A 25,947-nucleotide genomic window follows, 5' to 3' on the forward strand; every position below is an offset into this window, starting at 1 on the left:
CAGCAGCGGTAATCTCATTTTCTCTTGCAGTAGAATTTGCCATATCCCAGCAACAGAACAAACGCGGGACATTAAACACAAGGCTGTTTATTATGACACCAATCTTTATATTAATAATTATACAAGGAAAATCAATGTAGTAAGCGACTAACAAGTTAACACAGCGGACTCTAGAAGATGCTGGTTCAACATTTCAGAATCTTACCGCCGCCGGACTTGAGTCAACGTGAACGAATTTATGGGTGGGCTATTTTAATATCAACAGAGAGCCCAGTTGTGAAACCTGTCTCAAATTCGAGCCTTTGTTTTGACAGCCAGAATAGGCTGGAAGGTGGGAGCTGTGGACGGAAGGGCCAGAACATTTGTTACACTGTACTCCCGACCGCGGCGAGGCTCCTTATCGCTAACACCTTATTACTAAACATGTGGAGCTGTTCCATTGGTCACTCCTTGCCAAGGAGCAGGAGTTCGGAAATTGATTCCTGCTGAATATTTCCAAATATCCTCATTCAGCAACCCTCCATGACAAGAGGGTGCTAAGTGTTGTCTAGTACTGAGAGCGGGGATAGACCCTCTGTGATCACTTTGCCATTATTTGGAGTGACAGTTGAGTAATCCGCTCACCGGCTGCAAGAGCCTGTCTCAAATTGGACTGACACGTGGGCGGCCCGGACTGGCAGCGGTGCTATCGGCTGCCCGGAGACAACGGCAGATTCCAGCGGCGGAGCCGGTCGCTTCTTGCTCGCGGACAATGTGCCCGGGCGAGACAGGGTCATACCTGACAAGCAGCCTCCCGGACTCTATCCCACTCCAACACCGCAGCAGAGCACCACATCAGGCGCGGGCGGCCAATAGCACGCCTCCTTTCCATGGGACCACTTTGATTGGTCGAGTTCGAGGGGGTGTAATTGGCGTCACTGGCACCCTACGTCACGCAGGGGGCGGGGTGCTCTGCCGGTTTCCGCCCGCGGAACTACATACTCATTGTAGTGCGAGGCAGAGCTCATTAAAGGGAGAACAGGCAACCGCTGGCGGTGGGAGATCGCACATCACCGAGCGCTCGGTTTGGCTTGCCAGGCTGGGCTTCTCCCGAGTCCAGTTCGCCGCGGAACGAACATGTTGTGGAAACTAGCCGATAACGTCAAGTATGAAGAGGACTGCGAGGTGAGCGAGGGAGACTCACTGCAGGCTGTGGGGTTTTCGCTACGGATATTTGGAGATAACTTATGTCCCTAGTGCTGTAAAAAAATGCTGGTGAAATTTCTTATCCCGATTTGCTGCGAAAATGGATTGCCCTCTTGTTGAATACTGCAACCAGGGGCAGTTTGAGCTGTCGACCGTAGCTTTTCTTTTAGTATGTTCCTTCATCCCTGTACTAATTCATGCTTTCTTAATTAGTGTCCATAGACTTTTGCGGTTTATAGAAGTCTTGTGTAGTTGTAATTTTTGAGCTTGTTTGCACGGTTTCAGAGGTCAGGTTGGAATAGTTCTGTGATGGGGATTAATGTTTTCAACAAATGAAACTAAACGGCCATTGGCGTACGGGACCGGTAAAGTTAGAAAGCTGGCGAGGGCAACTGGGGGCCTGAGTGTTGTAGACAGCCCTCCAGGGAGCGGGAGTTCGCCAAGTTAGACCAAGTAGCCGACCACCCAAGGTGAAGGGGCCTGAGGGTAACCACCTGGGTGATACCGATGAGCTAACGTAGCGGGACAGGAAGTGAAGATAGTGTGCCAGCAGTAACCCCGCTCGTTCCCGCACTGGAGAAACCGTATATGTTTATCTGATGAACACCCAGAGAGCTACAGAAGGGCTCGCTGGGTAAAACAGCGTCCGTGGAGGCAATAGGTGCAAGTTGGCATTTAGAGTGAAGATTCTGACTACAAAGTTCTACAGAGATTGTTTCGGAGGCGTTGAATCCTGCGACTGCATTACACGCCATAGCTTCGCAGTTATTTTAGTTCTAGCTTCTCACATTCCCTGATGGACAAACCACACTCTTTTCGCAAAGAGAAAATCTGCAGATGTTGGATATCCAAGCAACACTCTCAACGCTGGGGGAACTTAGCAGAGCGGGCAGCATCAACGTTAAACAGTGTAGTCGATGTTTCGGGCCGAGTTGCTGAATTTGTTTTTTAAGTCCCAGGAAATCATCCAATTTAGTAATAACGATTTTTGTTACTTTGACGTAATTGCATAACTCGCTCCCGCCCCCCGCCCCCCGAACGTTGGGCACTCGAAGTGGCTGTGTTTGCTCACTTCACGTTCACCCTCATCTAAACGCCCCGTCCAGGTGCTAGACACGAGACCTGCTGGTGGGGTGACCAGCGGTGAAGTTGGCGTCACGCTCCATTGTAATCCCCTAGGCGTCATTAACTGATGGCCTGGCGGGCTGTGGATATCGTAGGGCTCGGAGTGCTCCATCCTGCTCGGCAGCTCCAACAACATTCCTCTTCGCAACAGCATTGTGCGGCTGAACGGCCACTGCCTAGTCGGAACTGGGCTCTATTTTAATTCCACGTAATGTAACCGTACACAATGTTTCTCTCCCACCCCCCCCCCTCTAAAAGCTTAAATAGACTCGTGTACGAGTCATAGAACATTACTACACAGGGTTATTCAACCCACGCCACCCTGTTATAAATTTAATCCTTCCTCCGGTTTTCTCGCGTCCCGGTGCCATTCTAAGAATTTGTTAAACGTCCTTGGGAATATCAACCACCCCTGGCAGCGTGTGGCACGTACACCAACCCTCTCCCATACTTCCGTCCAATCGCCTTAAAATCATGTCCCCTTGTATCGGTCATTTCCGCCGAGGAAACAGGTCCACTCGCTCTATACCTCTGATCTCGTACACCTCCATCAAGTCGCTTTTCGTCCCTTTGAACGTCTACAACTCCTTTATCAGATGCTGCACCCAGTTTACAATTCCGGAGAAAGTTTACGGATGTTTTTAAATCAAGATTCAAATGAAAACTTGCACTGGTACCTGGGCAGTGATTTACCTTCCGAAAATACCATTTCATTTCAGCATAAAATTCAGTAACTCGAGCAATGTCGCTGGTTATTGTCTATTACTCTAATTCGCTTTTGAAATTGGATTATTGGTTGCAGAAAGTGATATTGTTAGATATGGTTCGCATTTGTGAAATTCTTGAAGGTGGTGTCTATCAGAATCAAAATCGCTGAGCATAAAACAGGCTAATCAGCCCAAGCATCAACCACAGAACATTGAATAGCAAATAGAGATTATTGCGTTATAGTAGATAATTTAATTGAAATACCTTTAACTCGCGCTCTTCTTGGGTACGGATGCTTAGGAGTTTTTTTTTAAAATTGGATACTTAATTCCCGGAAAACGTCAGTCTTTCTTATTTCTGCTGTAGCTCCCACAGACTTCGCTTTAATTTCTATTCCCATCTGCGAGCGAGATTTTGACCTGGGAATGGAATTAAAGATAACTGCGCATTTTAAGCGATGAAGTTGCATTTAAAGTGAGTGTAAACCTCGCGGATGTCGAAATGCAGTCGAGTACAAAAGGGATGTTCGCAATTAAGATCTGGGAACCCTAGCAGATGAGGCAATATCTGCATATAGCGATTTCGTGTTAATTGCGATGCTCTTTAGGGTCTGTCTGTCCATGTACTAAGATTCAGATAGTTAGTAATCTGAACGTTTTTTTCTTGTCTCTTCAGGACCAACACGATGGAAGCAGTAACGGCACCCCCCGATTGCCCCAGCTCGGCGCGGTTACCCAGCACCTGTATTCCTCAGCGCCTCCCCTATCTCACACTCCCAGCTCTGACTTCCAGCCGCCCTACTTTCCCCCTCCGTATCAGCCCCTAACCTACACCCAGTCCTCGGAGCCCTACTCTCACCTGAGCGACCCCTACTCCCTCAATGTCCTGCACCACCACCACCACCAGCAGCAGCAGCCGCCGTCGCAGGCGGGTTGGCCGGGCCGCCAGGGCCAGGAGACGGCGCTTGCTCATCACCAGCGGGTAGGGGCAGCTGCGCAGCTCTCGGCGCTGGAGCCCAGGAGGGAGATCCGCCGCGCAGACATCCACATCGCGGGCAATCATCATATGGACACTGCCCTGGCTGAAAACATCAACATGCACGATGTCGTTCACACTATGGAGGATGTACCGGTAAGAGCAGTCTACATTTAGTTTAGCCGTTTAAGAACTATGAAGCGTTTTTTTTCCCTAGTCATTTAATAATTACTTCAAATTGGCCTGTAATTCCTCTATTGGAGGCTAGCTCAGAATCTCTTCAGTGAGACAAATTTCTTATTCCAACAATCTAGATTTGGATGCAAAAATATCAGAGGGCTTGTATTTCTGGGTGAGATCAGTCTGATGTCAATTAAGAGATGGCAGAGAGAGCAGGGCATTCACTGTTGAATTAGAATATTAGATGACAGGCTGTCAGCCCTAGCTGTTAACTAAACGGGCCTCACGCACAAACGGAAAGCACATTTTACACGGGAATAGTTTATTTTCACCCAGGTAGATTATTAATGTTTACTAATCGCTTCCACTTATCCTCGATCGTTACAATTGAAAATACTCTTGAGGAATGAGTTAAATCTAATTTAATTTGGCCAACTTTATCGCTGCATAGGCGCCGATCTGAACCAATGCTGAGATACCGGTAGATGCTGCCGAGCCTGCTGTGTTCTACCAGCATTTTGTGTGTGTTGTGGAATTACTTCCGCGTGTGTAAACGAGTAATTTGTCCACTTCTGACCGGGAAGAATTGTGTGTACCAAAAGGCTTGTTCTTTGCCTGCTAGCATGCTTCTGCCATTCCCGCAGGGGTTGGGATTTTGTGAGGAAATGAACGGTGGGAAATCGCTGGGATTTTTGGCGCATTATAAATCCAATTTGTAAATCGTTTAATGACCCAATTAAAATATTGTTTACTCCGTTATTTGCTGTTTCATTTCGGGTCTTTATAATATAAATATCACTATGACATGATATTTCCCCAGAATATATTTTCTCTTGCAACTATTTAATTTTTTTTAAATTGACGTTCACATTTTGCATCATTTTGATGTTTCGGATAAGGACCTTCATTCAAATATATTTGACATTTAAAAAGTACATTTTTTGTCACTGGCAAGTTGGCCGAGTGATCTCCCTCAGACTCGATTCGATGTAATATTCTGATAACTGGAAAAAGTTGAGTGTTAAGGGGAAAGGTCTTGTTGAATCAGCCGGATGTTGGACGCTGACATACATAGGGGTTTTGCAGCTCGGAGCCGGCTTAAACGGTGATTTTATTTTGTTGGTTTGTTTCAGCATGCTGAGGACTCGAACATACTCGTACAGGACCAAGGAGTGATCAGAAAAGGTAAGGTCTACCTTCTGCAGAGTCGCTGCCCTCCCGTTCATCCCTAGTTTCCGGACCGGCGGCCCTGTCAGCTTGTAAAGCTCCAGTCATTTCCTGAGCAGTTCCTAGGCAGAGTTAATGAGACATTATACGGCATGAGGAAAATCCAATCCGACGCGGGAATTGCCTCCCGACGGGTTATTATGCGTTAAAACGACTGTTTTTATAGTACAGTTCGACTGTCCTCTTTCCAAAAGATGGAGGTAGACCTCAGAAGTACTGCAGTTTAGGTAAAGCACCCTCGCAGCGCCTGCGATCTCGGTTCGATCATGTCTGTGGACTTTGTGTAACCGCCTGAGTCTATGTCCCAAAGAGGCGCTCTTTGTTCAGCTGATCTCTGTAAAACCCCTGGGGTTGAGGAGCTTTTCAAGAAAGGGTCTGGAATTGATGGATGTGAAGGCATTGTCGGGGACGACGTGTAAGTGATTACGTAGAGTCGAGTCGTGGATCAGCGGTCTTGCTCGATTTTACCCACCCCCGCACTCTGATGTCCTTTCAATGTGATGTAGGCGTCTGAGTTTGCATGGTCTGACCTGCTGGAGTATAGGTATTGCAGCCTGCTTTATTAAGAGTCTGGTGGTGGTGGTGGTGGTGGTGGTGGTGGTGGTGGGGGGGGGGGGGGGGGGAATGATAATTCTACTCGAGTTTGCTGGCTTGTAATTGGATGACAGTGTGCAGAGCTCGTGCTGGTGTTGTCTCGGAAACCGGAGCATGGATTTATTTAATTAGTTCTTCCGACGGGATGGAGGGGTATAGCGTGAAACCAGTGATACTCCTATTTGGATTGGCCTAAAGACCACTGGCTTGAACAGGGCAATGCTGAGAGCAGCCTAGAGGAAAAAGCAGGATGTAAAATTGGCATTTCTGCGTCTTAATGACTGGGAGCATCGGGTTGGCACGTCGGTAACTAGTGGTTAGCACAACGCTTTACAGTACCAGCGATCCAGGTTCTATTCCCGTCCTTGCCTGTAAGGAGTTTGTACGTTTTCCCCGTGATTAGGCTATGATTAAATTCGGGGATTGCTAGGTGATGCAGCTTGAGGGCTGGAAGTCCTATTCTGCACTGTATGTCAATAAATAATTTAATTCTGAAGAGTTGGTTCAAAGGGATTAAACTGTGACCAATTACTCTCCCAGCCAGTATATGGAGTTGCAAGTATTTTCTGATGAAATATTTAGAAACTAGTGTTTAACCAGAAATAGCAAACAAATCTTCCTAGTATAAAGGTACTGCTGCAGCTTAATCTGTTGTCAGTCAGGTTTATTATCACTGGGGTGTGTTGTGAAATTTGTTTTTGTCAGCAATACACTGAAAGACACGAAAGTTATGAAAAATTACAACAAATAGTGTAAAGAATGGGATAGTGGTTGGCTAACTCCACCTAGCGCTTGTATTTAAAGAGCAATTTCATCTGAAAGACTAATTATATAATGATTCAGATTCAGTTTATTGTCATTTAAAAACCACAAATGCAATGCAGTTTTAAAAAAAATGAGACAACGTTCCTCCAGAAAGATATCACAAAAGCACATGACAAAAACAGACTACACCAGGAAATCCACATTACATTTGGCAATCCCCAATCCAGACGCCGGAGAGGCTGCTGCGTATTAATATCGCACTACCATCTTAGTGCGTTCCCCGGAAAGGAGCTTCATTGCTTCAAAAAAATATTGATTGCTTCAAACGGTGTCCCAATCCAATCAAGTCGCTATCCCTGGGCTGAAGCCCGGAGACTGGAGGCCTGTCCTGGAGTTGAAATCTGCAAGTGTGGGTGAGATGGAGGAAAGGCACTCGTTTTATTGCATTTGTGTTCCAAGTCATTCTGCTGAGCGTTGTGGACATGCTATGTTTGCACCAGCGTGTGTGGTGACACTTTGCGGGCAACCCCAGCACATCCTTCGGTGTGTTGGTGGTTAATGCAAATGATACTGTATCTTTTGTACATATGATAAATCTGACTTCTATAAAACCAATGGGTGAATTGTACTTCAGTTTAGTGCTGGTGCTGGTAGGAACAGGGTTCTGCTTGAGCAGTTATTTTCAGCCAGTTCAGGAAAGTTCCAAAGTGTGTTCCTGGAACTCATTACTTTGCTACCATGAGTTTATGTTCAGTTTACAATCCATGCTACATTATTCCTCTGCTGATGATGGCATTGAATAGGAGTGAATGCTTTATTAAAACCAGTATTAACTGGTTTAATTGGTGACATAGAATATAAGAGTCTGGATAATGTGTTGCAACTTTACAAAACACTGCACTTGTTTCTGATTGCCTCACTAAAGGAAGAGTGAGAATGTGGCAGAGGTTCAAGGTGTTGACTGGACTGGAGGATTTCAGTTGTGGGGAGGCATTAGATGGTCTGTTCTTCTGTTCCCTGGAGCAACAAAGTCAGAGTCTGGACTTGCAGGGTGGATAGTAGGCTATAGAGTTCTGAGTACTTGGTCCCTAGTGTAAACGTATCGAAGATCAGAGGAGATAAATACAAGGTGGCAGGTTGGAGTCTTTACGTGCATTTTAAGGGTATGATTTTGAGAGATTTGTATCTGGAACATGCTGCCAGGGAAGGTTGTGGAATCAGATAAAATTACTGCACTTAAGAAGAATTTCATTGGGATTTAAATGGGCAAAGCATAGGACGATATGGTCCTTATGCAGGCAGATGGGTAATCAGGGTGTCATAGTCACAGTGGGCTGAAGGGCTTGTTTCTGTGCTGTATAACTCTAGGAGCTTCATGCTTTTGTGAGCCCACTGCTTTATGCTCACCTGATGTGATACGCCATGTAATCATGCTCCCTCCCTCATACCTTCCCCTTGTGGGAGAGATTCCCACTAACCTAGGTTAAAGTAAACTTGCCAAATCATGGAGGGATTTGGAAACATAACTAAAACAAGGACATTACACAAACAATTGCAATGGGGGTTGACATTGTCTTCCAGAGGTGAGGTTGGTGAGTGGCACTGTCCTAGAAGGGACTCTGACCGTTGTTGTTGTTATTTGTTTTGGGCTCCTGGTTAGTTTAAAGGATTGTAGGTAATTTTGTGGTTCACAATGTCAGCCCCACCTGGTCAGATCCCATTCACAATTTTGTGCTCTAGTAATGATTCTTCAATGGAACTACACCAAGCCAAATTGACATCTGCCAAGAAATTCAATGACACTATTTTCAGAGGCAGTGTATCATGTAGTAAGGCAAACATATTGCACATTTAGTGCCACTGACTGGGAAGGAATCACACTTTTCAATGCAATTTTAAAATTCTTGGCACCCATGACTAGTGCAGGCTGTCAGATTCTACTGATGTAACATTCTGCGTTGAGGTACCGTTGAAAATAACAGAATTGCGTCGTTCTCCTGAAAGTTAATTAAATTTGTATAATTATCTGCCTCAAAAGGCAAAGGAGTGGAGGCATTTTGGGTGTTCTGATGTCATCTCGGGACAGGATGAGAAAGGTGATTCTGCTTCTGAACCCATCAGCGTGTCTCCATGCGGATAGGAAGTCTAGTGCTGGGGGAAACCACATTTGGCAGGAATAAAATCTTTAAATTGCAATGATTTTGAAATTATAATAGCTACCTTTGAACATTCTGCATCACTGATGCTCTAAATCTGGGTGGAAACACATTGTGGAGTAAATTCTTCCTTGAACTGGTGTGCTGATGACACCAGCACATTTGCAGCCATCGTTCTCTGAGGACCTTTGCATAGAGCTGAGTCCTTTCTGCATATCTGGCAGATGTGACAGTAATTCGGTCTGATACTCAGCAAGCAGTGTTTTGGTCTTCTGTTGCAATCTAAACCCAACATTTCCAAGTCCAAGACAAAAGAAATATGCAGATGCTTGGATTTTCAAATCTAATAAGCTTTGCTTGGCTAATGTAACCCCACTTTTTAAAAAAGGAGGGAGAGAGAAACCGGGGAATTATAGACCGGGTGTTAGTCTGACATCGGTGGTGGGGAAAATGCTGGAGTCGGTTATCAAAGATGTGATAACAGCACATTTGGAAAGAGGTGCAATCATCTGACAAAGTCAGCATGGATTTGTGAAAGGAAAGTCATGTCTGACGAATCTTATAGAATTTTTTGAAGATGTAACTAGTAGAGTGGATAGGGGAGAGCCAGTGGATGTGGTATATTTAGATTTTCAAAAGGCTTTTGACAAGGTCCCACACAGGAGATTAGTGTGCAAACTTAAAGCACATGGTATTGGGGGTATGGTATTGATGTGGATAGAGAATTGGTTGGCAGACAGGAAGCAAAGTGGGAGTAAACGGGACCTTTTCAGAATGGCAGGCAGTGACTAGTGGGGTACCGCAAGGCTCAGTGCTGGGACCCCAGTTGTTTACAATATATATTAATGATTTAGACGAGGGAATTAAATGCAGCATTTCCAAGTTTGCGGATGACACGAAGCTGGGCGGCGGTGTTAGCTGCGAGGAGGATGCTAAGAGGATGCAGGGTGACTTGGATAGGTTAAGTGAGTGGGCAAATTCATGGTAGATGCAATTTAATGTGGATAGATGTGAGGTTATCCACTTTGGTTGCAAGAACAGGAAAACAGATTATTATCTGAACGGTGGCCGATTAGGAAAAGGGGAGATGCAACGAGACCTGGGTGTCATTGTACACCAGTCATTGAAGGTGGGCATGCAGGTACAGCAGGCGGTGAAAAAGGCAAATGGTATGTTGGCATTCATAGCAAAAGGATTTGAGTACAGGAGCAGGGAGGTTCTACTGCAGTTGTACAAGGCCTTGGTGAGACCGCACCTAGAGTATTGTGTGCAGTTTTGGTCCCCTAATCTGAGGAAAGACATTCTTGCCATAGAGGGAGTGCAGAGAAGGTTCACCAGATTGATTCCTGGGATGGCAGGACTTTCATATGAAGAAAGACTGGATCGACTAGGCTTATACTCACTGGAATTTAGAAGATTGAGGGGGGATCTTATTGAAACATATAAAATTCTAAAGGGATTGGACAGGCTAGATGCAGGAAGATTGTTTCCGATGTTGGGGAAGTCCAGAATGAGAGTTTAAGGATAAAGGGGAAGCCTTTTAGGACTGAGATGAGGAAAAACTTCTTCACACAGAGAGTGGTGAATCTGTGGAATTCTCTGCCACAGGAAACAGTTGAGGCTGGTTCATTGGCTATATTTAAGAGGAAGTTAGATATGGCCCTTGTGGGTAAAGGGATCAGGGGGTATGGAGAGAAAGCAGGTACAGGGTTCTGAGGTGGATGATCAGCCATGATCATACTGAATGGCGGTGCAGGCTCGAAGGGCCAAATGGCCTATTCTGTTTCTATGCTTGGATTAAAATTAAAATCAGCTTTTCATAGTAATCTGTCTGTCAGTGGTATTTTTTGTCATCAAAGTTTCATTTTCAAGTTTAACAGCATTTCATGATTATTGCATCTCTGTAGGCTTCAAAGTTTTTGTAATAGTCTCAATCTTTGCCTCAGGACTCTTCCAAAACCAAACATTACCAAAATTAGCTGCAGTGATTGGGGTCCTTTCAATCCTCTTGCTTAATTCGTGTTGGAGGAGCCCAGTACTTGACTAGACGATGCTGCGGAATTTTACACCCTAAATGCTGTACATTTTAGCATTTTTACAAAAGGTATGAAAAGTGTTAAATGTGATTTAAATATGCAAATGCATGGTAAAACCTTTAACAATTGCAGGCTAGCTCCTTGATGTAAGCCCATAAACCACAGGAACAGAATTAGGCCATTTAGTCTATTAAATCTGCTCTGCCATTCTCAATGCTGTTCTCCTGGCATCTTCCCACTGCCTTTGACACCCTTACTGATCAAAGATTAACCTCTGCATTAAATATACCCACTGGCTTGGTCTCCAAAACAGTCTGTGGCAATGAATTTCACAGATTCACCAGAAATTCCTCCTCATCTGTTCTAAAGGGACGTGTGTGTATTCTGAGGCTGTGCCAGCTGGCCCTAAACTCGCCCACTAGAGGAAATGTCTCCTCCACATTCACTCTGTTTGGGTCTGTAGCTGTATCTGCAACAGTTGGCAAGGCTAGAATAGTTCATCTTTGGCATCCGAATGTGTCGTGTACCTTTTTTTGGGCTCGGTATGCACGAGGTCACTGTTGCCGCAGGGGCTATGCCATCTTGTTAGTGCATCTCTTAGTGTATGAAATGTGTTGGGTTTACTGCCTTGTTGCAAGTGATTCACTCCTTTCTCTCAGCTTGTCTTAACATGTCATGGAACACTTGGGTGTGGTGTTTCAATATTCAACAGTCCCTTAAATAGTCTTAAAGTCACTGCCTGTGTTATTTTACTCTGATACCTAAAGCTGATGGCTGGGCAATTCTTTCTTTCCAGCAGTTGTTGTAAAGTCCTGCTATTAATTTTGAAATGTTCAGTTTGCCATTTACATTTGAATATTGTCTGACGGGGAGGCTAGTTTGCTCTAAACTTTGCATTCTTGCTTTAGTTATCACTGAAGTATAAATGCTTTGCATTGTTAATTTAAAGCAGTTGTCAAGCACTATCTTAATGTAACACTACAAGTCATCCGTATGGATGGGTCTGATATCACTGATGACGAAGTCTTATTTCTGTTCTTGTTTTGTCATCTATTGCTCAATGTTTGTGCAGTGTTGTTTACTGTGGCATATTGATGCAGAGCTGTTCCTTCATCTTTCACATCTTCCCACAGATTGGGGGGCATCTATATTTTGTGGAACTCCCTCTCCCTTTTCCCTTCTCCCTCCTTCCCCCCCTCCCACCCCACCTCATATGGTTCCATCTTGCTCAAGTCTTTGCATTTTCTTTACTGTTGTTTTGAAATTTGCCTAGACTACCCTGTTGTTAACTATCACACTGTTAGTCTTTTCAATTGTCACAAGCCAAAGTATCTTACCAGCTTTTAGCTGCTTGAAACAATTTCCTGTGGTCTGTTCTAACCATGGTGCATGCTTTTTTACCAATTCTTGTACATCTCATTTTGTCCTCCCCACAATTCCAAACACATGGTCCTGGGGTATTCCTTCTGGAATTAAGGCATCGAGCCAGGTGAAGTTTTGCCGTGGTTCCCGGTGTTGGCCTTGTACGTTCTCCGTGTGCCTGTCTCTGCCTCCCTCCTCTCTGCCAGTCACTACCACTAGGTGTCAATATCTCCTTAAAGAGGAGGCATGCCCTGTATAGTAAGAAATCGTATCAATATTTCACTAAGGAATCAAAATGCTTCAAGTTAATGCAGTGTTTATATGAATTCATTGAAGAGCTGCTTAAGTCAGGTGTCAACCAACCCTAAAAGCAATCCAAATGTGGTTCAGAATGGAACATCTCCACTCCTGATGTATTTGGGAGGCAGACTCTGTTCAAACATCACTTTCATTCCTTCGGTATCGAATTTCACACGTTGCTGCCCTTGTCCATTTGAATAACAGTTGCCAACAGCAAGCGAATTTCTCAGCTTCTGCACAAGGGTCATAAGCAGTTGTATTCATAGCTGTATCTCCTGCATATTTACTGATGTGTTCTTTGTGCCAATGGCACAGAATAAAGCAAATAATACTTGAATAAAAGCTGGGAACTTTCCTGGTTAATGTTGGCTGGCATCTGACCTGCAGTATTGATCTGAAAACTTTGGGTTATCACCAGTGACTGTAAGAAAGTGGTAGCTGTTGGGTGGATGTTATTCCCAAGGTCAAGAGCTCAGCCATACCTGAATGTTTAAACTTGGTTAACGAGTATTTTGTGAGATAGCATTATTTTCCTAGAGGTGTCCACGTTTTCCTATAAATGTAGTGAAATTACTAACTCAAGAATTAATGAAAACAATTAGAATTCCATGTATGTGCTCTTGCTAATCCTTTACTGCCACGATGAGACCAATCTCAGGTTGGACAAGAAGTATCTGGGGTAGCCTCCAACCTGACATACACACCAATTTCTCCAACTTCCGGTAATTACTCTCTCTCTCTCTCTCTCCTTTTCCATTCCCCATTCATGTTACCTCCTCACTTGCCCATCACCCTCTGGTTTCCCTTTCTTCCATGGTCCTCTTTCCTCTCCTATTAAATTTGAGATGAGATAAATCTTTACCTCTCCCAGTGTTCTACTTCATTCCCTTCCTCCTTCACCCCACACAACTACCCCCCCCCCCCCCTCACCTGGTCTCATCTATCACCTGCCAGCTTATAGTTTTCTTTCTCCCTCCACCTTGTTTGGCCTTCTGCCCCCTTCCTTTCCTGTGCCCCAAACTCCAACTGTTTATTTCCCTCCATAGATGCCACCTGACCTGCTGAGTTCCTACAATATTGAGTGTTACGGCTGGTAGGGTTCCGCTGTAGTTATGACTTTCTTTATCAAAGTTTATGGGAGTGTAGGGAGAGGCACGCCCTCCGAGTTTGTCACTTGCCATCTCAAATCTAACCTCAGCTCCCAATTAACATCAGAAAGGTAGTGCTACCTTCAAGTATGCCTTGCAGGTTAAGGCCTGCACTGAATGGGCCCACCACAGATGAACCTTTTTGAGTACCGAATGGCATTTGGAGTTTGTTAACTAACCAAGCCTTTGTTTATCAGGTCGTGTGACTGTAGCGTGGATATATGACTGTAGCGTGGAGATACTATCTGCGTTGGTTAACCTGTTCTTCAGCTTGTTTTCTGGAGACAAAAGCAGAACACAGCAGTAAAACAGATTGCTGCAAATAGGTCACGCAGCCTCTAGAAACGTTAACAAGTTAGGGGTGTGTGTGTGTCTGTTTCCATGTTTTGCTCCATACTTGAGCCCATCCCAGCCATTTAAAAACACATAATCTTATTTTCTCATTGCTGTTTGTGGGATTTTCAAGAGACTAAATGCCTGCTGCATTCTTTACAATAATCACTGAAGAATTCCAATAATTTTTTCTCAGATTTTTTGAGTGAGAAAATAATTTAATGTCAACTCATTTTCTTTCCGCTTGCTCATGCGTCTGGCTCAATTTTTGCCAACTTGCCTGGGGGGATAAATGCAGGATTCCTGTCTTCAATTGTCACATAGTGACCTCTGTTATGAAACGTACAGTGCATGGCTGCTCTTCAGAACAAGGGTAATACTCTGCTGCTGTAGTAAATTTATTGATAATGCTGACTCATAGAACAATACAGCATCATGCAGATCTTTGTCCCACAATGTTGTGCCGACCTTTTAACCTTCTCCAAGGTCAATCTAACACTTCCCAGCCACGTGGGCACATGATTGAAAGTAAAATGGATGGCTATCTAAGATGCCTCTTAAGTCCCTAATGAATCAACCTCTACCATCACCCCTGGCGGGGAGTTCTATGCACCCACTATACTGACTTTTTTTTAAAAAAAAAACTTATTTCTGATATTTCCCCTTTTACCTTCATTCAAGCACCTTAAATGTGTTGGCTGTTTTCATTCTGGGGATTGGGGAAAGGGTGCTGGCTGTCGACTCTCTCTATGCCCCTTACCGTAATACACCTATCAAGACACCACTCGTCCTCCTTACTCCAAAGAGAACAGCCCCAGCTTGCTCAACCTTGTGAGCTGTACTTACCTGGATCTGTTGACAAAAGTTCAGAGAAACCTTGGACAAGGACAATAAAGGCTTGGATTATTTCTAAACAGAGAAATTTGAAAAAGAGCTCCAAAGGGGCTTGGGAGTTCCTGAGCAGGATTCTCTAAAGTTGAACAAGTTGAGGAAGGCAAATGCAATGTTAGCATTCACTTCAAGAAGACTAGAATCAAGGAGTAAGGATATCATATGCTGAGGCTTTATAAGGCAGTGCTCAGACTGCACTTGAAGTCTTGTGAGCAGATTTAGGCCCCTTAAAGCTTCTCTAATCCAAATCCTGGCAGCATTCTGTTAAATCTCCTCTGTACCCTCTCTAAAGCCTCCACTTCACACCCATAATAAGGCGACCAGAACTGGACACAATGCCTCAGGTGTGACCAACCCTGTGTTTTATAGAGCTGCAATATTTCCCCCAACTAAGGACAGTGCATCCCTGTACGCCGCCTTAATCATCCTATCAACTTGTGTGTTAACTGAGTGATTTTTAGATGTGGACCTTGATCACTCTCTCCTCCACATTGCTAAAGTGCCTGCAGTTTAGAGCTTGGAGGTGGCAGAGGAAGGGTGGGGACGGCCCTTAGCAGTTAAATCCTAATATCAAAGTATCTGGAGTCTTTAGGGAAAGGAATGCTGTTCTGGAAATGTCCTTTGGGACAACATGACCTAGGGTTGTGCTTGTGGTGGGAGAGTGTGTCAGGGAGATGCATTGGGACGTGGCCTGGATTTGAGCATTTTGGTTGTGGGGAGAGATTGGTTGGGTATGTTAACCCTGGAGCGCAGGAGTGCGAGGGGTAACTGGACAAGAAGTGCATGAGGTGCAAAGGTAGGTTAGATCTTTCCCATGGTAGAGATATCAAAAACCAGAGGTAAAATGTAAGTGGGCAGAGTTTAGGAGGATTTGAAGGGTAAGATTTTTATATGAATAGTGACTAATAGCTGAACATGCTGCCAGAGAGTGGGATACAATTTGTGTTGAAGATGCATTTAGAAAGACTTAAATGGGCAAGGTATTGAAGGATCTGATGTGAGCTAGTGAGGTTGGCACAGGTGAGCAAAATGATCCACTGGACTAAATGGGCTGAAGGGCCTGATCTGCAGATAATTTCATCACTCCATTCATGGACTGTCCATGGAGGGGAGGCTAGTCTCCACGATGTGCTGAACAGCATCCGTAGCTCTCAGCAGTTTTGTGTGGTCACGGGCCGAGCAGCTGTCATAAAGTGACGCACGTAGATAGAATGCTTTAAATTGTTCATCCATGCACATTGAGGATCGATGAGGACAGGACAAATTTCTGTAGCCATCTGAGGAAGTAGAGTTGCTTGTGTTTTCTTATTGGTAAACAGCAGTGGCCAGTCTGCAGAGGGACAATGGTTTCTGACCAGTACAAATACTTTCTCTATTCCTAGTATTTTGAACTCAATTTTCTCAGGTTTAATGTCAAAATTAACATCTCATCATCTTCAACCACTTCAGACAGGAATGTTTCAGTTGGACCAGATCCCACATTTTATTGATTGAAAATGAAACCACTCCTCTGCTTCCTTTTGTCCTTTGATTAATTTAAATTTGTGTGGTCTAGTGACTTCCACCGTGAAGGTGTCTCTTTATTTCTCATTTCAACACTATCGTTATTTTGAACAGATTTTAGATCTCTATCCTTCTCGCTCCTTTCACATAACTGCTTCCTCAGCTCTAGAACTATTTGAAAATCGCCTGAAGCCCAAGCCTCCTTATCAAATTTGAATCATTTATGTTGTATTTTTTTTGGTTCCAAAGTGAATCACCTCGCACTTGGAAGGATAGCCTGGAAATGTGCTTCTCAGTCCCCTGAGTCAATATTAACCCTCAACCACACATTTACACATCCTATTTTATGCTACCCGCAATCCCATCAACCTCCCACTCCCCTCAGATTCTACCACTCACCAAAACACTCCGGCTAATTTACAGTTGCCTACTAAACTACCTATTTGCATGTAGGTCTAACTAGACCCGAGATCACAGGGTGGAGATCTTAGATTTACAACGTTGAGGGGTGCAGATATGATCAATGGATGCACCTTGTGTCAGCCTTCTATTTCTTACCCCTATATCACTCAAGATTTGAGTTTTGCTCCAGGTTAGTCTTTGAAATGTTACCTTTTTATCAGGAACAGCTTCTTCCCCTCTGCTGTCAGATTTTTGAACGACTCAGAACATTTTACCTCATTCTACTTTTGCTCTTTTTTTTTGTTTTGTAACTTGTAGTAATTTTTTAATGTCTTGCACTGCACTGCTGCCATTTCAAAAAAAAAAAGCAAATTTTGTGGCTTATGTCAATAACAATAAATCTAATTCTGATTCTTCCTCACTTGAACACTAACTGGGGATTGGTTGCAGGACCTTGCTAAACAAACACTCTGATATACTCTTGAGTCGGCCTCATTGGCAAGATAGCCCTATAAACTCTACATAAGCTAGTAACATTGTTTTATCTGCCTGCCCAGGTCTATCAAAGCCACAGCCTACATTCCTTACCCCTTTGCAATTACCGTAGATTCCGGACTACAGAGCGCACCTGATTTTAAGCCGCTGGCTCTAATTTTAGAAAGAAAATCAATTTTTTACTTGTACAGGCCGCATCGGATTTTAGGCCGCACCGGATTTTCGGCCGCAGGTGTCCCACGTTGTAATATGAGATATTTACACAGAAAGATATTACACGTGAGGATTTTTTTAACTTTTAATTAAATCCATATGGTAACAAAAACAAATACATATTGCAAATGCTTTTTTTCGAACCGTGCCCGTACGCGGCTACTTTTAAATATACGTTGCGTATACTTCTTTACTGAACAACATTCCAATATCTCCTAACGACTGGTAAAAAATATATATACTGCAGCCTACCAGGAAAAGTTATTGATACCTTTAACTTAAAAGCAGAGTTCGCTCAGATCCAAAGCCGCTCGCGTAATGCGCTCCCCCCCTCCTTTCCGTTTCATCGCAAACGGCATTTAAAAGCAGAGTTCGCTCAGATCCAAAGCCGCTCGCGTAATGCGCTCCCTCCCTCCGTCCCGTTTCATCGCAAACGGCATTTAAAAGCAGTGTTCGCTCGGATCCAAAGCTGCTCGCGTAATGCGCTCCCTCCCTCCGTCCCGTTTCATCGCAAACCGGCATTTTCCCACAAGACACCGCGAAACCGGGTGTGACGTCATAGCATCCCGCGATGTAGTACAGAAAACAAATATAGTTTAAACTAAGTAGGTAGCACAATGCTTCGAGTGTTTTCCATGTTGATGAGGGTGAGTACAAATGACTGATTTACAATAATTTAATTGTGAAAGTGCGCTTGATTTATCGTACAATTTCATTGGACCTCTGTGAACTACTCATCAATTTTATTGGTCTACTGTTACGAGGCAAAATGTTTACGAGGCGGCATGAAAAAAATCATGCATTAGCCGCTTCGGATTATTGGCCGCAAAGTTCAAAGCTGTTCAAAATGTGGGAAAAAAGTAGCGGCTTAAAATCCGGAATCTACGGTAATTAATTTGCAGCAGAACTAATTGTGACACAAGAAGCAGCATATGGAACTTTGTTCACTGGCCTTCTGATCCAAATTCAATGGAGGTGGTGTCTTGTTTACATGAACACTTTCAGTTCTAATTCTTTTGCTGTCCATTTTTTCAGATTGATGTTAAAACTCCCAACATGTGGCATCCTCTCTTATTTCCTGTTCAATGTTTGTGTCAGTGTGTGGAGATCAGTGAAGCTTTGACCAGTTGTGGAGTTGCATTTGTCTCTTTTATTATGTCTGTTTTGGTCACCAACTCCCAAGTAGAGTAGAATGACACTCTGGTCTCTGATGGGTTTGTCCAAGCATAGGGTTAGTTTACCTCAGCTTGATGGTTCTGCCCTTCCAAGGTGTGTCTGTAGGGCCCAATATGACTAACTGCCACTCCAAATCTGTTGGAGCTGAGGAATCCTCTATAAAGAGCCACAGCTTGGAAAGGAGGTCCAGATGGTGGAGTTGTATACTTTCACTGTTGGCTTCACTGTGCAGATTTGAGGTGCTTTGTGCTTTCTTGGATGTGGCTACTCTGCTCTTAACAGTCAAGGACGGACACTGGAAATCTTGAGCAACACAATGTTGGAGGAAGTGAAAAGTTGACATTTCAATGAAAGTTCCGGTCCCAAAAATGTCAACTGTTCATTTCCCTCAATAGACGTTGCCTGACCTGCTGAGATCCATTGATTCTTCATATGTTCAAGGAGATTTTAGAACATCCTTGTAATTCTTTCTGTCTGCCTGGTAATTTCTAACCACAATGCTTGTTTTGGTAGTTTGGAGAAGAGGGACACCTAATTGGGACTGTCGAGTATAGGATCTGATCCCAATGTTGGCCTGCGAGATCACTGATGCTAGATTGCTTATATTTCCAGTGGGTCTAGAGGGTTTTCTAAAGCATAGAAAAGCACAGGCCCTTTGGTCCATGATATTGTGCTGACCTTTTAACCTACTCTAAAATCAATCTGATGCTTCCCAACCACATAGCCCTTTCATCCATGTACTTGTTTAAGAGTCTCTTAAATGTCTCCAATGTATCTGCTTCTACCACCACCACTGGCAGCACATTCCATGCACACAACACTCTTTTAAAAGTTAAGTACCTCTGACATCCCCCTTGATACTTTCTTCTAATCACTTTGAAAGTATGCTCTCTCATGGTAGACATTTACGTCCTGGAAAAAGATGCTATCAATGCCTTTTATCTTGTACACCTCTATCAAGTCACTTCACTTTGGAGTGAAGGAGGATGAGAAAAGTAATAGCTCATTCAACCTATCCTCCTAAGACGTGCTTTCTAATCCAGGTAAATCCTCTCTGCATCCTCTCGAAAGCTTCTGTATCTTTCCTACAATGAGATGACCAGTACTGAACACAATACTTGAAGTGTAATCAAATATGCATATCACAGAACTGCAAAATTACCCTTGCTGCTCTTGAAGTCAATTCTCTGACAAATGAAGGTCAACATGCAATATGAGTTCTTAACTGCTCTACCAATTTGTGCAGCAATTTTAAGGGAGTTTTATGTGTGGAGCTCTGGAGTTTTGAAATGGCTGCTCTAGATTGTTCCTATGTTTAAGCCATTTGGAAATGAGAGCATCATCTCTATAGTAGACTGTGAGCTGAGTTTAGGATTGGTCTTTTCCTGAGTTGACCAAAGCTTTTAAGGATGCATGAGGGGGTGGAGGGGAGTGTAGCAAATTTGGTCTTCAATTCCCATATTTGTATTAGATCATCCTCATTTCTCTATTACAGAGAAATAGTTGCATGGTGATCAGGACTGGCTGTTCAGTATTCTGGGTTATATGTTCCAAATGAACAAGTCACTAGGGGGAGGGTTAGTCTCATTGATCAAGGTAGGTATCAGAGCAAAGTTGTCTGATATAAAGGGAATCAACAGCCATGTAGAATCAGTTTCAGTAAATAAGACAGGTGGAAGTAGTCAATAGGCTCCTTGATAGAGTGAAGTGTAACTGAGGAAGCATAGGATGCATCTGAAGGGGACTGCCATATTCATGGGAGAACTTTAGCAACAGAATGATTGGATAAACCAAGTGGGCAAGTGGAATATGAAGTAGAATAGCATCGGACTGGCCCTAAGGCCCAGGATATCGTGCTTGACTAAGTGCCCTAACTAAAGTCATCACTTCTACCTACACCATGTTGCTATCCCTCCATTATCTGCACATTCATATGCCTGTCTGAGTGTCTGGAACATCTCAATTGCATTTACTTCCATCACCACCCTGGGCAGTGTGTATTCCAGACAACCTACCAGTCTTCAACAAAAAACTTTGCCCTGCACACCTTATCCCCTTTTAAAAGCTTGTCTTCTAGTATTAGACATTTCAACCCTGGGGGAAAAGATACCAACTGTATCAATGTCTCGATAATCTTAGAGACCTATTTTAGGTTTCCACTCTACTTCTGCCACTCCAGATGAAAGAACTCCAGCTTGTCTGATCTCTCATAGAACATGCTCCCTCACCCAGGCAGCATCCTGGTGAATCTCTTCTGCATCCTCTTCAAAGCCTCCACGTCCTCCCTATAATGGGGCAAGCAGAAATGAATGCAATATTCCAGATGTGACCCAAGAGGAGTTTTATAATCCTGCAACATAAGTGCAAGTGATTGTATAAGAATTTGTGGTGTTACTCAGGGATTGCTGCTCAGAAAAGTATGTTACAGAAAGTCGGTTTAGATTTTAATAGAGAAATTGGTTTAAATAGAGAAAGGTGTGTGGCTAAGTACAGCTCCAACACCATATTGAAGTTTGCTGATGACATCACTGTTGTGGACTATATCAAAGGGAGTGATGAATCAGTGTACAGGAAGGAGATTGAAAATTTGGCTGAGTAGTGTCACAACAACCTCCCACTCGATGTCAGCAAGACCGAGGAACTGATTGTAGATTTCAGGAGAGGCAAACCACAGGTCCATGAGCCAGTACTCAGCGGGGGATCAGAGGTGGAGAAGGTCAGTAATATTAAATTCCTGGGTGGCACTGGGACCTGTCCTGGACCCATCATATAAATGTAATTGCAAAGAAAGCACAGCATCACCTCTACTTCCTTAGGAGTCTGTGGAGAGTCGGCATGCCATCAAAAACCTTGACAAACTTCAATAGCTGCAATGACTGGCCTGGTGTGGGAACAACAATACCTTTGAATGGAAAATCCTATAAAAGGTAGTGGATTTGGCTCAGTACTTCATGGGTAAAACCCTCCCAACTGTTGAGCTCACCTACACCACAAAACAGTCATAGAAAAGCAGCGTCCATCATCAAAAATCCTCGCCATGCTCTTTTCTTGCTGCTTCCATTGGGTAGAAGGTACAGATACCTCAGGACTCACACCATAGGTCAATAGGTCAGTTACAGGACTCGTACCATAGGTCAGTTACTACCCACAACCATCAGACTCTTGAACAAAAGGGGATAACTACCTCTATCTATTGAGATGTTCCCACAACCAGTGATCTCACTATAAGGACTCTTTATCTTATTTCATACTCTCATTATTTATTTTTATTTGTATTTGCAGTTTGTTGTCTTTGCTTTTCATTGATCCTGTTTACAGTTCTTGTTTTATGGATTTGCTGAGTATGCCCACAGGAAAAAGAATCTCAGGGTTGTACATGGTGATATGTATGTGCTCTGATAACTTTACTTTGAATAAGGTCTTGTGGTTAAAGATCCTGTAAGAGATAGTGACCACAATAAGATAATTGTAGATCCGTTTGAAGCTGAGCACCACAAGATCAAAACGACTGTTTTAACTTCAATAAGGGAAATTATACTGGCATGAAGGTGGAGTCGTCTTAGATGGAATAGGCAAAGTAAGCTAAGCAATGGGTCAATAGATGAACAGTGATAAGTATTCAAATTGTAGGACTAAAAGGCTCAGGAACATCTATGGAGGGAAATGGTTGATATTTCAGACCGATATGCTTCACAGATGTTGTCTGACCTGCTGAGTTCCTTCAGCACTTGTGTGTGTTGCTCAACGTTTCCAGCATCTATGGAATCTCTTGTTTCATTTATAAAATGGAAATTACAGAACGTAGAAACAGATCCTTTGGCCCACAATGTTGTGCCAAATCAATTACATTAGTCATCAAATAGCCAACTAAACTAATCCCTTCTGTCTGCACAATGTCGATATCCTTCTATTTTCCTCACATTCATGTGTCTATCTAAAAACCTCTTAAATTTCCTTAATGTATTTGCCTCTACCATCACCACAGACAGTGCGTTCCAGGCACCCACCACTCTGTAAAATATCTTGCTCCTCACATCTCCTTTGAACTCATCCCCCCTCACCTTAAATGCTTACCCTTTGGTATTAGACGTTACACTGCTGGGAAAAAGATGCTGTCTGTCTACTTTATGCCCCTCACAATCTACCTTCACCTCCACTGCTCCAAGTTTGTCCAATCTCTCTCCTCGTAGCACATACCCTCTGATCCAGGTAGCATCCTGGTAGACCACTTCTGCACCCTCTTAAGCCTCAACATCCCTCCTGTAATGGGGCAACTAGAACTGTATGCAATACTCCTGAAGCAGCCTAACAAGAGCTTTATGAAGCTGGAACATACCTTGTGTCTGAACTCATTGCCTTGACAAATAAGTGCAAGCATGCCATATACTTTATTAATCACCCTATTAATCTGTGTAGCCTTTTTCAGGGAGCTGTCAACTTGGACTTCAAGATCACTCTGCTTATCAACACTTAAGGGTCTTGCTTTAACAGTATACTATCTCTTTACATTTGACCTACCAATGTGCAATTCTTCACATTTGGCTGTGTTAAACTCCATCTGCCATATCTCTGCCCGTATCTACAAATGATCTATATCCTGCTGTATTTGTCAATCTTCTATGCTACCCACAATCTCATCAACCTTTGTATCATCTGCAAATTTACTAACCCATATTTGAACTTGCTAATTGTATTTGATAAAATTGTTCTCAATTATGATCTGAGATTAAGGGAGCTGGGGCTTTACTCTTTGGAGAGAAGGAGGATGAGAGGAGACATGATAGAGGTAAACAAGACATTAAGAGGAATAGATAGTGGACAGCCAGCGCCTCTTCCCCAGGGCACCACTGCTCAGTATGAGAAGACATGGATTTAAGGTAAGAAGTGGGAAGTTCAAGGAGGATATTTAGAGGAAGGTTTCTCACTGAGAGAGTGGTTGGTGCGTGGAATGCACTGCCTGAGTCAGTGTTGGAGGCAGATACACTAGTGAAATTTAAGAGACTATTAGACAGATATATGGAGGAATTTAAGGTGAGGGGTTATATGGAAGGCAGGGTTTAAAGGTCGGCACAACATTGTGGGCCAAAGTATTGGCGGAAGAGTATTGTCATGGGGTGAAAACTGGCTGTCACAAAATTCTTTTTTTTTAAGATTAAGATTTTGAGATTAGCTGTGTTTGTCACATGTACATTGAAACAGTCAAATGTGTTTTTTACATCAATGACCAGCACAGCAGGAGATGTGCTGGGGGCAGCCTGCAAGTGTGGTCGTGATTTGATTAAAAAGCAGGCAAATGGGGTTTAAGGTGGGGAAGTGTGCATTGTGCACTTAAGTAGGAAGAACAAAAGACTGTAAAGGTGTGAAGTTCAGAGGTATTGAGTTGGGTGTAGGAGAATAATTGAGATTTTATTGCATTTGTACAGGATGTTGTTGAGGCCTCAGCTGGAAAACAAGATACTTTACATCCCTTAGCCAAAAGGGGACAGTGGCATTGGAGCTAGTTCAGATAAGATTCACCAGGCTAATTCCTGGTAATGGAGGGTTGTCCTATTTTGAGATGCTAGACAGTTTGGTTCTGTATTCATGATAGATTAGAAGAATGGAGGATGACCCTTATCCAAACCTATGACACCATAAGGGAACTTGACAAGATAGACGTTGAAATGATTTTATTAGAGACTACAAAATAAAAGGCTTATTTAAAACACTCTTCATCGGGTCTGGATGTTGACTGTTTATTCGGGTCTGGATGTTGACAAGCAGAAGACTGGTTGACATAGATTATATGGGCTTCTGTGCTGTAGTGTTGTCTCTTTGATCTCTCTATTGAATGGTGGAGTAGGCTAGAAGAGCTTGGTGACCTACACCTCCTATTTTCTACTGTTCTTGATTGTGAACTACTCCTAAACCAGAGACAAGGAGTCAATGGGAAGGAAGTAAACTCAAAACTAATTGGGAGTGGGGGGAGAACCAATATAATTGAGTGTAGAAATAGGCTTTCTAGGATGGTGGTAGGAACAGCCAGTACTGATATACAACTGCAAATCAGGGATAACTTTCAGAAAATAGTATCTTAGTGTGTTCCTCCCATTTATGTCCTGTTAATGCAATACCAAAGTGTATCCATCTGTTAAAAGGGGCCGTTTCCTAGCACCGTATGATGTCTTTAACAGCACATTAAGAGTACAGGTCATCTCATAAATGCTGTATTTGCTCTTAGCGCCTTGTTAAAGTGCAATTTAACTTGAGCTTCTGCATTATCAAAGCTTTGCAAAACAAATCTTGTTACATGGCTCTAAGTCCAAATGTGCTTCATGGCTGTTGGCTGTCAAATCACTCTGAAGAGATGCATCAAAATGGATGTTAGAGTCCTCAGTGAGTTTATATAATTGTAACAATATTGTTTTTTCTTGTTGGATCTAGCTGTTATTTGTGGATGCCTGTTTAAAATAATGATCAGACCCTTTTCCCAGCTCTACATGCTTCATTAATTCTGAAATACCTGATACTGTACATCGCCATGTGACAGTCAGGTTAATGTGAACACCTTTGCTTTTCATCTTGTGGCCAGTGTCACAGTAAGATGACTCCGAATGGTATGCTTGGGCGGAGCAGATGGTTTGGGGTTTGTAATTCCCCCAAAGTTTTCACTGCTGGATTCCCCCTCATGATATTTGTTCTTTTGTTACCTAACTAATTAAACAGTAACTCTATGCTGCTATACAGTGGGCAGATTTTATTTTCCCTTTACCACTCATAATCCATGGCGTTGCACTAGGAAACATTATCAAGGTGATTGAATCAGAGGCAGGTTTATTATCATTGTCTAATATAACATGAAGTGCATTTTGTAACAGCAGCACAGTGCAAAGACATACAAAATTGCTATAAGATACTAAAAATAAATTGTACAAAAGGGGAATAGTGAGGTAGTGTACGTGGACTGTTCAGAATTGTCAGAGGGAAAGAAATTGTTCCTAAGACATTGAGTTTGGATCTGCCTCCTTCCCAGTGAGAAGGGGGCATGTGCCAGGTGGTGAAGGTCCCTAATGCCGCTACCTTTAGGCACCACCTTTTGAAGATGGCATGGGTGGTTGCACCTATGATGGGGTTGACTGTATCTACAACTCTTGGCAACCTCTTTAATCCTGCACATTGGAGCACCCACACCAG

General features: G+C 43.3%; 1 protein-coding gene across 2 annotated transcripts in view; it reads left to right on the plus strand.

Annotated features, from left to right (window-relative positions):
• The window catches only part of tfap2c (transcription factor AP-2 gamma (activating enhancer binding protein 2 gamma)), a 60,251-nt gene that overhangs the window by 4,897 nt on the left and 29,407 nt on the right, over positions 1-25,947 (plus strand). Inside the window, exons 1-3 of one of the 2 annotated variants that reach the window (XM_073061547.1) lie at positions 977-1,164; positions 3,694-4,149; positions 5,307-5,358. In XM_073061547.1, coding sequence (XP_072917648.1) covers positions 1,117-1,164; positions 3,694-4,149; positions 5,307-5,358 — 556 coding nt within the window. In that variant the 5' untranslated portion in view covers positions 977-1,116. Of the gene's footprint in view, positions 1-976; positions 1,165-3,693; positions 4,150-5,306; positions 5,359-25,947 lie in introns of those variants that run through there. The other variant, XM_073061548.1, reaches the window with a different exon arrangement.

This window comes from Hemitrygon akajei, chromosome 11 (genome assembly GCF_048418815.1).
Source record: "Hemitrygon akajei chromosome 11, sHemAka1.3, whole genome shotgun sequence".
In the NCBI taxonomy this organism is placed as follows: domain Eukaryota; kingdom Metazoa; phylum Chordata; class Chondrichthyes; order Myliobatiformes; family Dasyatidae; genus Hemitrygon; species Hemitrygon akajei.